General features: G+C 50.3%; 2 protein-coding genes across 4 annotated transcripts; one reads left to right on the top strand and one right to left on the bottom strand.

Moving 5' to 3' along the window:
• Positions 1–63: 63 nt before the first annotated feature.
• PMEL (premelanosome protein) lies at positions 64–9,296 on the bottom strand. Of its 2 annotated transcripts, XM_043446618.1 has the most exons (14): positions 9,045–9,296; positions 8,876–8,964; positions 8,517–8,641; positions 6,024–6,134; positions 5,729–5,875; positions 4,520–4,654; positions 3,959–4,120; positions 3,399–3,703; positions 3,026–3,359; positions 1,757–1,873; positions 1,431–1,515; positions 1,116–1,321; positions 922–1,009; positions 64–309 (listed from the first exon to the last, which is right to left on the bottom strand). In XM_043446618.1, the coding sequence occupies exons 3-14, from the start codon at positions 8,590–8,592 to the stop codon at positions 168–170; spliced, it is 1,908 nt and encodes a 635-aa protein (XP_043302553.1). In that variant the 5' UTR covers positions 8,593–8,641; positions 8,876–8,964; positions 9,045–9,296; the 3' UTR covers positions 64–167. The 2 variants fall into 2 exon arrangements, with proteins under 2 accessions (XP_043302553.1, XP_043302552.1); XM_043446617.1 differs by having other exon boundaries at positions 3,026–3,703.
• Positions 9,297–9,376: 80 nt separating this feature from the next.
• Positions 9,377–15,136, top strand: CDK2 (cyclin dependent kinase 2). Of its 2 annotated transcripts, XM_043447055.1 has the most exons (8): positions 9,377–9,730; positions 10,459–10,536; positions 10,654–10,774; positions 11,587–11,757; positions 12,211–12,312; positions 12,979–13,122; positions 13,425–13,628; positions 13,896–15,136. In XM_043447055.1, the coding sequence occupies exons 1-8, from the start codon at positions 9,615–9,617 to the stop codon at positions 13,998–14,000; spliced, it is 1,041 nt and encodes a 346-aa protein (XP_043302990.1). In that variant the 5' UTR covers positions 9,377–9,614; the 3' UTR covers positions 14,001–15,136. The 2 variants fall into 2 exon arrangements, with proteins under 2 accessions (XP_043302990.1, XP_043302991.1); XM_043447056.1 differs by lacking the exon at positions 12,979–13,122 and having other exon boundaries at positions 9,379–9,730.
• The last annotated feature ends 823 nt before the right edge of the window (positions 15,137–15,959 follow it).

Genomic DNA, 15,959 nt, shown 5'->3' on the forward strand with positions numbered 1-15,959 from the left:
CTTCCTTTATCCCTCCCCTCCTTAAGTGACATAGATTCTTCCAGAAACAAGGAAATAACAGCATCAGCTTCTGAGTCTTTATTTCAGGCAGTGGTAGTCTCTGAGGAAGACCAGAGAAAAGACAGGCCTCGCTCTCCACCTGGGTAAATGACGTCACATAGGAGCTCTCAGACCTGCTGCGGGCTGAGGAGGGGTCTGCTCTCGCCAACGGGGCAGGAGCGGAAGACCCAGGGCAGACGCAGCCACGGGGTCCCACCGTGCGGCAGCTGGGGAAGGGGGGCTGCTGAGCCTTGCTTCCTAAGTCTTCGCCTGATACGGGGAGAAAAGCAGGGATAGTGGTCAGTGGTGGTCGATGGCAGCCTCTTTGTGCTTCTCCAAGAGAAAGGCTAAACCATAACCCAGGTGGACTTGGCCTTGATCCTGGCTGCCTCCTCTCCTCACCAACAGGGTTTATCCTCTCATGTTTCTGGTAAGCTCTGACCGTTTCCCTCTCACCCTACACGCTTCCCTTCTTTGAGGGCCTCAGCCCTCCAGGCCTGGGGATTTGCCTTTTTGGCAGGTGGAGAACGCAGTGCACCAGCCTCCTCCACTGTTGATGTTATTCATAACAACAGCCATTAAGGTCATCGTTTATTGCACTTTTGTTTCAGAACCAGGTGATTTACTCACGTTGTCTGGAGCCCTGACAACAGCCCCACAGGATGGGTATTAGATTCCCTACTTTTCAGAGGCTCGGAAGGGTTAACCGACTTCCCCAGGGTCCCACCAGCAAGACTGCAGCCTAGACCTGTCGAACTTCCAAGTCTGGGCTCTTTGCTGGACTCTACACTTTCCCAAAGGGGTTGGTGGTCTCTTCCCTGAGGAAGAGTGGTGGTGGTGGTAAGGGGTGAGGGAGCGGGAGCAGGATGGCGGGGATCTCACCTGTATATCAGAGATGCGAGCAGCAAAGTCGTCAGCACCAGCAAGATGCCCACGAACAGAGGAGCCTGCCTGAGGCCTGCTTCTCGACCTATGGGTGGAATCCCGGATACGGCTACATTCAGTGTCTGCTTCCGCTAGTGGTGACCCCTACCATCTCCCCGTGTCTTCATCCTACCTCTTGTCCAACTACCTACCAGGCATGACAAGCTGGGTGCTGACCATCGCCAGGCTGTTGGCATCAGCCAGAGACACATTGAGGCAGTAGGTCCCTGAGCTGCCCTTCAGTACCTGGTGCAAAACCAGCTGGCAGGCTGGGCTGGGGGGCACAGGCTGACACAGCCGCTGGGCCGGCGGCCGACACCCCGGCGATGAGATGTCCATGCAGGCTTCCTTGGGTAGCCTGGGAGAGATGCCAGCTTACGTCAGGGAATCTGGGAAGGGACACTAGACCCCAGAGAACAGGGCAGCAGTCACCCCAGGAGTTCTCAGGGCAACCGTGGGACACTCACCCGCCTTGGCAAGACACAGTCAGCTCAAATGCGTCTCCTTCGCTGGATGACCCAGCCTGTAGGATCTCGGCACTCTCAATACCCTCTGCACAGTTGCAAGATTTTAAGTCAGACGCCTGTACTTATCCTCCCCCAAGGCCCACGGACAGGAAGGTCCTTGGGCTGCCTCCCCAGTCCCATTCTCCTGCCTTCATATGAAACCCCTGGGATCTGGGTATTCTCCTTGTCCCGGTGAGTAATTCCTTCCAAGGTGTGCTTCCACTGGGTAACCCTAAGCAGCACACGCCTCCCTCCACCAGCTCACGGACAATGTAGGCAAGACTCACGGACAATATCCAGGGTGAGGGAAAAGGAGCCATAGCGATACAGAACACAGTCCAGGGGGGCTTGGCGCTTCACCAGGACTAAGGTGGCGGCGTCACCCGGCAGGGGGCTCAGGGGGCCTGGCACGAGAGGATTAAAGAGGCAAAGTCAAGAAACAGATGACTAACCTGAAAACAGAGGCCCAACAGGCATTTTCCCAGGTAGAGTCAGAGCTACTGGATCCAGGCTTAGAATCAGACAAGAGCTGGGAACTCTCCTTTTTTTAGATAAAGAAACAGGCCCAAGAGAAATGACTGCCCCAGAGTCACAGTTAGGGTTAGAGTCGGCATTTTAGAAATCCCCAATGTTAACCACACCCTACACTGTGCCAGGTCCTGGGTCAGACGTTTGACACGTGTTAAGTCATGAGTGTCGCTGTCTCACTCCTCCCTTTTTAGTGTTCCTACCACAATTCCAGGTAAACCTACTTTGGGATGGGAATCCAGGGGTGGGAAATGGTGTCAGAAACTGAGAAAGATTTCTGTGCATTTACACTTAATCAGAAAATGAGGTATAAGTATTATCTAATGATCACATGTTGGACTTGCCTGGTGGCTCAGACGGTAAAGCGTCTGTGTACAATGCAGGAGACCCGGGTTTGATCCCTGGGTCGGGAAGATCCCCTGGAGAAGGAAATGGCACCCCACTCCAGTACTCTTGCCTGGAAAATCCCATGGATGGAGGAGCCTGGTAGGCTGCAGTCCATGGGGCCGCTACAAGTCGGACACGACGGAGCGACTTCACTTTCAGTGATCACATGGGGCTTTCTAGGTGGCTCAGGGGTAAAGACTCCACCTGCCAATGCGGGTCTGACCCCTGGGCAGGGAAAATGCCCTGGAGGAGGGAATGGTCCAGTATTCTTGCCTGGGGAATTCCATGGACAGAGGAGCCTGGTGGCCATAGCCCATGAGGTCGCAAAGAGTCAGACATGAGTGAGCACCACCGTCACAGACTGCTCCCTGAACTTCTCTTCAGGGAACAAACTCTTCTCAGGGATGGAGAAGCAATAAGCTCTCTCCCCATGGCCTAGGAGGAGACCCTGGTTTCCTGAACTCTGGATCTATTCTGTGCCATTAAGAGGGACTTAGGGGGTTTTAAAACCAGGGAAGACCCTGAGGGGACTCCACTGCTGAGCTAAGGATTGGGTAACATCTGGGTCCTGAGTAATTCAGGTCTTCAGAGCAGTGACAAATGCCCCACCTCCATGAACTCATTCATGGTGGCCCCCTTACCTGCAATACCTTCTCTAGGCATGAATGGGCTGGTATTTGAACCCGCAGGCTCAGGAGTGGACACCTCTCCTGCTGTGGTCTCCGCCAGCTCTGGGGCTGTTCCCTGTGTAACCGTGGCTCCAGAGGGCTCTGTAGTTGACACTTCAGGTGCCGTAACTGAAGCCTCTTCACTTGGCATCTCTGCTGGTGTGGTACCTAAGACTTGGGAGGTTGCCACCTGCTCAGGTGTGGTACCTACGCTCTCTGTGGTTGGCACCTGCCCAGCTGTGGTCCCAGGGGCCTCTGCAGTTGGCACCTGCCCAGCTGTGGTCCCAGGGGCCTCTGCAGTTGGCACCTGCCCAGCTGTGGTCCCAGGGGCCTCTGCAGTTGGCACCTGCCCAGCTGTGGTGCCTGGGACTGGAGAGGAGCCACAGGCGAGAGGAACGGCAGCCTGCAGCACCACCTGTGCAGTGACTGGGCCGGTCTCTAGGTAGGTGTGAGTGACCACGAGTGCCCGAGAGATCAGGGTCCCTGTGCTGTCACCAAAGTCCCAGGTGTAGGAAAGGTCAGCCCCAGCCAAATAGCCACTGGGATCATGGAGCTGGAGGGCAAAGGTCAGAGGCTGCTTTCTCAGGAAGCGCTTGTTCCTTCCATCCAAGGCCTGCAGCTGAGACACACTCACGGAGAAGGGCACCTGGTCTGGGATTGGAGTCAGAGAAAGTGAGAACCATAAGTTCTTCATTCTTTCGGCTTCTTCTTTCACAGCCATAGTTTTCAACCAACCCAAGCTGCCTGGCCCTTCACGGGCTCCAAGCCCCACATCCCTCTGCCCACACCTTCCTGGTTCTGCCCCTGCAAGGTTACACACCATTTCCTCTCTCCCCTCTCCTGTCCAGCCCAGCCTCCCCACCTTCTCCTGCCCTGCAACTGGCCTTGTCCCTCCTCAGTCCTTACCAGTGACGGTGAAGGCTGAGCTGGAGCGAGCGAGGGGCACGTAGCTCTGGGGCCCCCGGCGGTGGTAGACGGTCACTTCCATGTTATGTGTGCCCAGCACTGCCTTGTCCGTCCCAATGCTCAGTCCAGACACTGGGCCCCCCAGAACTTGCCAGTATTGGTCTGAGGTTTTTGGAAAGAAGAGTAGGGAAGGGAGTTACTGGTCAAAGGAGACGGGGGCAGGGTTAGAGACAGGGAACCAGAGAAGGAAGGTCAGGAGATGTATCAAGGATGGTTATTTCAGAGAGTGTTTGTAAGCTTGCATATGTTGGGCAGGAAAGGAGTCCTTATGAAAGGGTCCATGGGATGGGACTATAATTGGAGCAGGGCTCCCAGAAAGAAGTATCATAGAATTGACTAGGTGCTGTGGAAGAGGAAGGACTCCTTGGGGTTCTTCACTCCATGGGGGAAGTGAAGATTAGGGAAACTCACAGAATCAGGGATGGGACCAAAAGAAAGGGGATTAGGTAGGAAGAACTGAATTCAAGTGTGAATGACAGGCCAGAGAAGGGAGACTCTTACCCCAGGTCTTCCAGACATAAACAAAGCATCTTTTCTGAGATAGAGGGCCAGAAGGGCAGGCACCCCCATCGGGGAAGATGCAGGTATCATCAGGTTCTTGGGGATATACCAGCTGTCCTTCCCACACCTGGCTCCCTGAAAAGAAGATACCAAGTCTCCCTCAATCCTGGCATTCCTTACTGTACACCAAAACCTTGAACATGACTCCCAGAGAGGGGCTCCGGGAATACTGCCTAGCTACCAGTATACATTCTCCTTGGTATAACCTATTTGGAATGGTAGAGGGTAGAATGGGAACTATACTTAAAGATTCCTATGTATATACTTAAGGGGCTTCCCAGGTGGCTCAGTGGTAAAGAATACACCTGCCGATGCAGGAGACACAGGATTCAATCCCCGTGTTGAAAGATACCCTGGAGGAAGAAATGGCAACCTGCTCCAGTATTCTTGTCTGGGCAATCCCATGGGCAGAGGAGCTTTCTCAGGCTACAGTCCATGGGGTCACAAAGAGTCAGATACGGCTGAGCCACTGAGCACGCACATGTATGTTCTTACACTGGACACAGATTGGTAGGCCATGTAGCAACATGTCTAGGATGATGTGCTCTAGCTAGTGGGATAAAAGTAAAACTAACAGCATCAACTAATACTGAGTTGGGAAGATCCCCTGGAGGAGGGCATGGCAACCCACTCCAGTACTCTTGCCTGGAGAGTCCACATGGACAGAGGAGGCTGTGGGCTGCAGTCCATGGCGTTGCAGAGCGTCTAAACTAAGCGACTGAGCGCTGCACAGGGCAGGCATTCTGCTAAATTCTTTACATGTTATCACACTGGCATCCTTACAGCAACCTTTTAAAGTGCTATCACCCCCATTCTATAGATAAGGGAATGGCACAAATCAATTCAGTGACTTGCCCAGGGTCACATACTGGTAACCAGCTTAAATCCAAGTCTATCCAACTTCTGTGTCCACTGCGTCTTCTGTGCCCCATTTGGGGAACTATAATTTTTTTTCTTTTTGCTTTATCTATGTTTTCTAAGTTTTCTGCAGTGAATATGTGTTACATATATAATTTGTAAAAAAAAAAAAAAAAACACACACACACACACAAAGGAAGAAGAGGACGGGGAGGAGGATTCCTTGAGCTCTTTCGGGATACCAGGGATTCTGGACCTTGGGAAGGAGGCCTGGAGCACAGAGGCACTCACCATTGACGATGGTGGTGTTGGCCCAGACGACCCGCCCATCCGGCAGCACCTTTTGGCTTTTAGGAAAGTGCAGGGCAACAGAGAAGGAGGCATTTGCCCCAATCAACGTAGGCCCATCATTGCTGACCTTCAGGGATACACGGCCACCTAAAAAGGGCAGCTGCGTTAGCTGGAACTCCTTGGCTTCTCCTCCCCGTATGCCTTTTCCTTTCCTATCTTCCCAACTACATTCCACCCCGTTCCCCTCCCCTCCCCATTTCCACCACATCCTCCCTGGAGACTGCCAAGTTCCTACCTCGCCAGCAGTCAGGCCCGGGGCTTTCTGTCCACTCCGGGTACAGCTGTCTGTTCCATGCTTTAACTCTGAGCTGCCTTGAGACACCAGGCCAGTCCCTGTCTCTGGGTCCTAAAAAGGAAGATATACTGTGAGGGCCCTCAAATCATTACTCACTCCCTTCTCAGAGGACAACACTGTCTGTGACACATCATTCACTCTCACATTTAAAGTGCATTTAAAAAATATATTTATTTAACTGTGCTAGGACTTAGTTGCAGCGTGAGGGAGCTTCGGTTAGTTGTGGCGTGTGGGCTCAGGTAGTTGTGGCATGCACACTCTGAGTTGTGACCTGTGGGACCTAGTTCCCTGAGCTGAGAGTGAACCCTGGTCCCCCACACTGGGAGCACAGAGCCTTCGCCACTTGAATGACAACAAGGGGAGTCCCTTAAAGTGCATTTTAATCTACTGAATACCCACCACGTACCAGGCACTGGGTTAGGTGCAAAGAACTTAAGAAATGAGAAAGAAATGGTTCTGAAGGGGTCCAGGTTAAAGTAAATGAAATAGACATATACATGAATCGCTATGATTCAAGGCATTGCTTAAGGTGAGCCATAGCAGACATGCACAGTATACAACAAAATGAGATTTAAACAGGTAAGTTGCACTCTGGTCGACTGGGGAAGACTCAGTAAAGAGTTGGCCTGGGGCATAAAGCGTTCTAGGCAGAAGGCCCAGCATGAGCAGATGCAGGGAAGTATGGAAGCACGTGGCATGATAGGAGACCACTAGCAACGTGGCCAATGTGCATCGCGAGAGATGAGGCCGGGAAAATGGAGTGGGGGCTTTGAGTGCCAGGCAAAGGAGTTTGGACTTGATCCTGCAGGTGAGGGCACCTCAGATGATTTTGTTTGTTGTACTGAGATATGTCACGTGCCATAAAATTTACCCTTCAAGAGCTTTTTTAATATGATCAGATTTGTGTTTTAGAAGGATCACTTTGGCAAGCAGTGAGGAGGATGGACTAGAGGCAGGTAGAAATAGGGAGTGAGGACAAACAAAATTATTATAACTGACCAAGAAAGAGGTCTGAAAAAAAGTGATGTGATGGCTCTGCATGTGCCTCCCCCAGGTCCAACAACTATCAACATTTTGTCACATTTGCTTTATCTATCCTTTATTTTTATTGTTTGTTTGTTGGCTGAAGCATTCAAAAGCAAATCCCAGACATCATGCTATTTTAAAAACCTACAAATTCAGTAGGTTTCTGAAAAAAAAAAAAAAAAAAGAATATTTTCTTAAATAAACACAATGTTAATTCACACTAGACAAAATTACCAAACTCAGTCCATGCAAAATTTCGTGAAATATATAAAAATGTCTTCTTGGGAGGAGGGATCGGGATGGGGAACACATGTAAATCCATGGCTGATTCATGTCAATGTATGGCAAAAACCACTACAATATTGTAAAATAATTAGCCTCCAATGAATAAAAATAAATGGAAAAAAAATGTCTTCTTATGATTTTAAAAATCCGGATCCAGAAAGTAAGCACAATATTTTAAGAGCCTTGGGTGGACACATGTGAACAGAATATTTCCAGAATACAATAACGAACACAGTAAAAGAAGAAGACTTGAAACGACACCATGAATGTGGGGAGTCAGGTCAAGAAGTCCCAAGAAGTCTGTGAGACCAGGGATCTAGAGAAAGAGGGCACTGGGGTACAGCGTAGACATTTCTGCGCATCACAGTCTATCCTCACTCTGCCTCTAAAATGTACCAGAAACCGGGTTGATTCTCCTGGGGGAGGATCTAGAATCATCCCGCTGAAGATCTCACCACAAGAACAAGAGAATCATAAGATGCCCCATTCTTTCTCCACTCCCAATCCTCCCTCCTCAGAGCAGCACGGGACATTCCAGACCCTCTCACCACCCCCACCCCACCCCCACCCCTTGGTCCTGTCACGAGGCCCCAATCCCCCAGAGCCCTTTCATGTGATGCTCAGCTGAGACCCCTCTGCCTGTCTCTTCCAGCCCCAGAACAAAAGCCTGGGTTGTGTTCACCCATGCCCATCCCAAAGAGGGGATGAGGTGCCTCTTTACCCTTCTCTCCAGTGCCACATTCTCTTTCTCCTCACTTTAAATACCCTATCCCAAGTGCCTGAGGCAATGCCTAAATGAGTTTCCACTCATTTTACTACCTTGGCAGCCACGTTCCAGCTCACTATTCAGAGCATCTCAAACTTAGGGCCACAGGGACATATTGTTCTCTCACCCTTCCAGGTAGATGGGATTGTTTTCAGGTTCAGTCCCAAGTGCCTGAACACACATGCACCCAAATCTTCATGTGGGGAGGGAGCTCAGTTGCCCATGTCCTCACCAAATCAAATGGGTGGGAGACACCTGAAGCGCTGCTGATATCTTCCGTTTTAGGGAGAGAAAAACCAGAGCAGGTGTGCAAATCCAAATTCACACTTGTTCATGTCCACACATCCCACACTCACCTTCTGTGGCCCCTACAGCCAGAAGAACACCCATCAGAGCCACATGGAGAAGGTATTTTCTCAGCACCAGATCCATCCTGTTCTCCCTTCCAGCAACCAAAGACTCTGGGGTATTGGACAAACCCCTGTATAAGAAGAGGGTGCTCATTTGCATAGCCCTTCCTCCCCTCCCTCCAGGCCAATCCTGGGAGGAGCAGAATGACCTGAGAAAGGCAGAACCGAGGAGGGATCCTGGTCCCCGGACATCCTGCTGCTCATTGACAGTTTCTGGCTTTCCAGGGTCAGTCTCATCCTAAAACACTCCATCTCCCCTCGGGGGAAAAAATGACTGAAGGGCAGCTACAAAACGTAACACGTACCGGACACACACAGTTCATCATTGGAGAGTGGATCAATCTATTGTGAGTCAAACCAGGAACCTCTCAAAATAACTGTAGAAGCAGTGACCCTGGATCCAAAAACAGACAGTATTGGGGTAGGCTGAGAGAAGCGGGACAACGACTCTTTGGAGCCCCAGGAAACGCTTACAGTGAGATTTCCAGTTGCCTGCTTTCAGAGGAGGTTCCAGGGCGAGGTGGAATTTAATCTTAGGTCAATACATATTTTCCTAGGGGTCGTGAAAACGGCGAATTAGAGATCAGGATATCCCTCTAGACTCAGGACACAAGGAGGAAACTCGATCCCAAATCAGATACTTGGAAAAAGGTGTTGAGCCTCCCCACCCAGATAAAAATTTATCATTAACACTCCTCGGAACCAAAGTTGCTCAGGGTGGGGTCGTTTGCAGCGAGGGACGCAGGGCTGGCACCGCCCTCTCTGACGTAGACCAATAGGAAGGCCCGAGGGAGGAGCCAGGGAAACGCGGGAAGGAGAGGCGGGGCTTCTGGTGGCGGTAGGGAACTGGAGGGGGGAGGCGGCAATATTGTTTCAAGTTGGACAAATTGACAAGAGCTAGAGATACACTGCGTTCCATCCCGACCTCGGGTCGCGGTGCTGGGCGGTGTTTCCCTCCTCGGCCCCCGAGAGCTGGGTGCCGTTTTCTGCAGGGTTCCCAGGCCCCCGCTCCAGGGCCGGGCTGACCCGACTCGCTAGCGCTTCATGGAGAACTTCCAAAAAGTGGAAAAGATCGGAGAGGGAACGTACGGAGTTGTGTACAAAGCCAAAAACAAGCTGACGGGAGAAGTGGTGGCGCTTAAAAAAATCCGCCTGGACACGTGAGTGGCCTCTGTGCCCGGGACTCCTGACTCGGGAGCTCCTTGAGTGCCCCCCACCCCCACCGCAACAGGCGGGTAGCCTCCCAGGGACCGGAAGGTAGCAGGGAGGGAAGTCTTTTGAAGTGGAGAGGTGGGTTGAAGGACGAGTAGAGGGTTTCCCGGTGGAGACTATAGGGTAGTGTCGAATCCGTGGGAAATTTCCTCCCCAAAGGCGGGCGATGTCCCCAAATGTACAGTCAGAAAGAGTCAGGAAGAGGAAGGAGCCTTTTGAGATGGGATCCAGGACTCCCCGACGAGGAGATGGGTTTTGTGATAAGCGGTAAAGAGTACCCTTATACATGACTAGACGAGCCCTCAGTGCCCCAACCCCACCCGCATCTTAGAATTCTCTTTTTCAAAAGAACGGCAGTTGAACCTCACTGGCACCTCTAGAGAGGCTGGGTGCTGTTACTCCCCTCCGACACACACTTTTATCCCCCTTTTAACTTCACCTTCACCAAGAGGCTTTGCTAACCTAACCCTGGGCAAAGAAGAAATGATGATCCCAATGTGTCTAAAAGGCCACTCCTGTCCATCCATGAATTAACCCCTGAAGCACCCTTTCTCTCATTTTCTTAGGGGATGCTGGGATGGTGGGGGCCGGGGGCGGGGTGGGGGGGATGACTGTACTGAGGGAAGAGGAATATTTGTAACCACATTCCCATCTCTGCTTTCCCAACTTCTGCAAGTGAGACGGAGGGTGTACCCAGTACTGCCATACGAGAGATCTCTCTGCTTAAGGAGCTTAATCACCCTAATATTGTCAAGTAAGTATGTATCTGGGAGGTGGGAGGTGCTCTGACAGTAAAGGAGGATGTCTTCTGTTTGTGTTGTCTGGGCCTTTCTCTCCCTCACGTGTATTCCTGGACCTCCCCCTTCCCTAGGCTGCTGGATGTCATTCACACAGAAAACAAACTCTACCTGGTTTTTGAGTTTCTGCACCAGGATCTCAAGAAATTCATGGATGCCTCTACGCTCACTGGCATCCCTCTTCCGCTCATAAAGGTACTCCTTCTCATCAGCTCCTCCCCAACATGGGCATGTCTTGGGGGGAATGAAGCCAGGCAATCCCGACTGAGTGTTGATTTGTCATCCTGGCTTCCTTCCCAGCCCTACACACACACACACACACACACACACACACACACACACACACACACACACACACACACACACACACACACACACACACACACACACACACACACACACACACACACACACACACACACACACACACACACACACCCTCTCACACACACACACACACACACACACACACACACACACACACACACACACACACCTTTTCTTGTGGCTCTTTCACTGCTCATTATGCTTTTAACCCTAGGGCTGGGCAGGGGAATCAAAGAAGTTGAAACTCTAGTGAGTCAACTGAGCAGCTCAGGTGGAAGGTTCTTGAGATGAAACTCAGATAAGTGGGACTGGAGGGACTTGCTGGACGCCTCCAGAAAACCCTTCCACCTGTTTGGTGGGAGAAATAGCCAGTGAGTCTCCGTTGTCCGTTTTTCCTGGTTCCTTACTCCAGAAGCTACTTTCGATCAACCAACAAACATTTATCCAACACACATTTATTGAACACCTTCAATATGCAGGACCCACAATATGGAACATAAATGCAAAACTGAATGAGACCTGATCTTATCCTCACTGGTTGACAGTCCAATTGGAGAAATAGCTTGTAAACATATAATTACAATTTAACTAGTAAAGGCTTTAGTAGGACTTTGGAGTTACAGAGGAGACCCTAATCTGCTCACAGTGGTGGAAAAACAGTTTTTCTCTCCCCTTGTCAGAGCTACTTGTTTCAGCTGCTCCAGGGCCTAGCTTTCTGCCACTCTCATCGGGTCCTGCACCGAGATCTTAAACCTCAGAATCTGCTTATCAATGCTGATGGGTCCATCAAGCTAGCAGACTTTGGACTAGCCAGAGCTTTTGGGGTCCCTGTTCGTACTTACACCCACGAGGTGAGTCCTCCTCTGCGTGTCTTCTCTGAACTTCCTGGGAGGTGTTAACAAGGACATTCACAGAGTTTTTAGTAACGATCTGGCCAGCAGTTTCTCACTAGATGGAAAGTATCTCTGACACCCCAAGAGGTCTTAGAGTATGCACAGAGTTCATATATTGATACATACTGAGCCAGGGGACAGGTGGATGGCATGAAATGTAAAATTATGACCGCTTGCCTCAAGTCTTCCAAGAAGGTTGCAAATTGGGGGTTCAGAATATATGTTCCCCAGAACCATGGATTAGGCTAACTCTGGGCTAACAAGTTGTACCCAGTTATTTTACTTAGGGGCAATGAGAAGGGAGGGAAGGATGACGGGATAGAAGCTGCTTGTTAAGAAACTGAGTTAGCAGAATAGTGTCTAGGAACCGACGTGTGGGTATCTTCATGTCCTATATGCTCTTGTCCTCAGGTGGTGACTCTGTGGTACCGAGCACCAGAAATCCTTCTGGGCTGCAAATACTACTCCACAGCAGTGGACATATGGAGCCTCGGTTGCATCTTTGCTGAGATGGTATGGAGGCATGCCCATGGTCTACCCAGCCCACTCCTTCCCACATTCAAGAACAACAGAACTGTTTCTTGGCCCAGACCCATGGTCCTTCTCTTATCACAGGGCTCTTCCTCTAGAGTAGCACAAAGCGGGTGGTAGAGAAAGGAGACGGCTGTCATCCCTGTTGTCAACCACAATGTTAGGATAGCCTCAGACAGCTTAGCATCCAGTATACAAATCTTATCTCCAAACTGAGCTAAATCATTTCTGCAACTGCGCTAGCTTTAGCCTACATATATTTGGGAAAATAAGTTCCATTTAGCATCTCCTTCATTTGCCTGTAGACCTTATTTTAGGGCATCAGGAAGTGGTGAGGCCAGCTGTATTCACCTTATCCACACCTTTTATTTAAACTGCAGACATGTCCTCCCTCAACCTCTGGCTTTTCAGATTGAAGGATCCCTGAGGCCCAGCCTTATAAGGGAGCTCTCATTCCCTTTAATAGAACAGTGGAGTGAGCTGAGTTTTCAAATCAAATCAGCAGTATGTTTTACGGTCCCTTATCTGGGTTGTAACTGGGGGCATGGAGACCATTAGCCCATATATATAACATGCATTTATCCCCCAGTGCAATACTTTACAATTGCCCATATACGTCTCTCAATTCATCAAAAAATATTTGTTAAGCACCTAGTGTGTACCCAGCACCATGCTAGGTGCTGTGGGGAACACAGAAGAAATGGAAGACACAGTCTCTGCCCGCTGTGCTCCTATCTAGAAGTGGCTGCATCACAAGGAGGGGGGATGACCGCAGTGTCTACCCCATACCCCGTGAGTGGCTTGACATCCCTTTGCTACATGTCAGTGGCACCCCAAACATTCACCCCCTCCCAGCCCCACCCAGCCTTGGGGATCTGCAAAACCATGGTTGGGGGAAGGAAGGAGGGGGCAAGGAGGCAGATGAAGGGACTTCATTGTCTCAGGCTCTGTGTGACTGAGCCCATGAAAGACCTGGGGAGGGAGTCATGGGGCCCTGCTGACCTTCCACTGCCTGTGGGAAGCTCCATTATCCATTGGGCAGCTCTGATTGACGTCAGTGTCGGTCCTGGCCTTTCCCCTTTCCCCATCTTCAGGTGACCCGCCGGGCCCTATTCCCCGGAGATTCTGAGATCGACCAACTCTTCCGGATCTTTCGGACCCTGGGAACCCCAGATGAGGTGGTTTGGCCAGGAGTTACTTCTATGCCGGATTATAAGCCAAGTTTCCCCAAGTGGGCCAGGCAGGATTTTAGCAAAGTGGTGCCTCCCCTGGATGAAGATGGACGGAGCTTGTTATCGGTGAGGCTAGGGAGTGGGCATCCATTTCCTCTTGTTCCCTCCCCCAGGGCAGTGATTTTCTAGCATGAAGGAAGAATGAGGCCCTGGACTCCTGGTCTCAGCATTTCCCTTGTCTCTGCTTCCCTCTTGTTGGTACACCCATTAGATATAGGGAGGAGGAAAGGGGAACTGGGGGTGAAAGGAATTCTGTTTCCCAGTTTCTCAATACCTGCTGCCCATTTAGTCCATTACCACATTACTGAAGTCAGCATGCATCTCTCCCTCCAGCAAATGCTGCACTACGACCCTAACAAGCGGATTTCAGCCAAGGCAGCTCTGGCTCATCCTTTCTTCCAAGATGTGACCAAGCCAGTACCTCACCTTCGACTCTGATCGCCTTCTCAAGCCCCTACTCCCAGTATCACCCTCTTCTCCAGTGCGAGTGTGATCTGGCTTGGCCCAGGCTCTTAGCTCACTGATCTTGTCTGGTTGCCTTAGCACTCACCTGCGCCTCTTAGCCAGTCCACTCTGGAATGATGGGGTGGAGGGAAGAAATAGGTGGAATTGAAAGGACGCTTCAGTATTAGATGCACTTAAGTCAGCCTCCACTCCCCTCTCTCCCTCCTCTTAGTCGTTGCTTAAGAGGGCTGATATTTTTAAAAAAGATTAAAAAAAAAGACTTTCTCCTCCGTCTACATAGGTTTGCCATCCCAGTCTCTGAAAGCCCCACTATTATTATTTTCTGTATCTGGGATGATTAAAGACCCCAAGCCTCCAGAGCCACTGTGTAAGGCCAACTGATAGCATTGGGGGCTAAGTTGGAACCTTTGAAAACCAAGCAAAACAAAAACATTATGGAGGGGCCTGTTTTAAAGAATTAGGTTTAAAAAAATAGATCCAACCGGTTTCTACCCTAGTTTTAGTGTTTCATCTCACCTAACATCTGGGAGACTCAGGACTCCCAGTCTCAGACTCCTAGTCTCTGTGGTCCCAGTGGGGCTGCAGTAGAAACGATGGCTCCTAGGCTTCTTGCCTGTCCCTCCTATGAGCAAGGTGTGTCTAGGAGGCTCTGGGACAGGGACTGTGCTTCACCTTGGCCTTATGAGGCAAGTGACAGGTGTTTGAATTTTTCTCTTCTTTTTAAGATTCTTAAGGTGCTAGGTCCCATCTTCCTCTGAAGGCCACCCCGTAAGAGTAAAAGTTAAGGTTGAGACATCATTTTGAGAATTCTGACACTTAGGGCTGTGACTGACTGGGGATATTGGGGAAAAAATATTTCTTTAAAAGAAGGATGAACAATTATATTTATATTTCAGGTTATAGTAGTTTTTTAAGTGGGAATGGGTGGGGATTGTTGCCATGTGCACCTTGGGGTTTGTAATGCAAATATGTTGTGTGTTTTTTTTTTAAAGCTTTTTTTCATGATTTTGTCTCTCTTCTCCCACCTTTTGTCCTTGAGTGTTCTTGCTGTTAACATTATTTGTAATTTAGTTTGTAACTGATTAAAAAGTTCCTAGTTTTACAGTTCATCTCTTTCCTCTTTTGTGTATTTACTGAAAGAATGGTGTGAGAGAGAATATGGATGTGTGTATGTGAAATAGATTTCAGACCCCTCTTAATTTGTCAGACCACGGCTAACCACCCCACTCCATTTCGACCTCTGTGATGCAATGTGATACTGTGCGGCTGGGCGAAGCGGGAATTAATGCCCCCATTTTACGGCTGGGGAAAGTGAAGCTTACCTATTTCCTACTTCACTTTCACCTAAACCTGCGCGTCTCACCACCCTACCCACCACCCGTATCACACACACATACATACAAGGTCCAGTTCGAGATTTGCAATGTCTGTTAGGGCTCAGGAGCAGGACGACGCTGGAAGTGGGCTCCAAGGGAATTCGCATTGACGCTGCGTTTCCCAATAATGCATATCACAAACAGTTTTTCAAATATACTTATTCACATTTACATATGATTCTGAATATATCAACCGTCTGTATGAAAATTATTGTAAAGGGGCTAAAGCCTCCCCAAACTACCAGTTCTTGGACCTGCCACTGTCTCAGCTCACCGGAAAACATCTCAGACTGCCCGAGGGCCAGCCCCGAAATTCCTGTGCTCTGGGGCCCCAGCTAAAAGGAGGAAGCACCGACGTGAAGGCTGCTTCAATTCCCAGGCTCCGGGTCCTTAGGAGAGGTATTTCCCTTCACGCCCGCGCGTTTGTCATCGAAGGCGGGGCGCTGGAGGCAGCCCCAGTCAAACCCCGGGGGAGGGGCGAAGGTCAGTAGCGGCGTTCCTAAGGCCTCTTTCAACCCCGCCTTGCCTGCCATTCAAGTCCCAACTTTTCGCAGTA

This window comes from Cervus canadensis, chromosome 25 (assembly GCF_019320065.1).
Source record: "Cervus canadensis isolate Bull #8, Minnesota chromosome 25, ASM1932006v1, whole genome shotgun sequence".
Taxonomy (NCBI): Eukaryota; Metazoa; Chordata; class Mammalia; order Artiodactyla; family Cervidae; genus Cervus; species Cervus canadensis.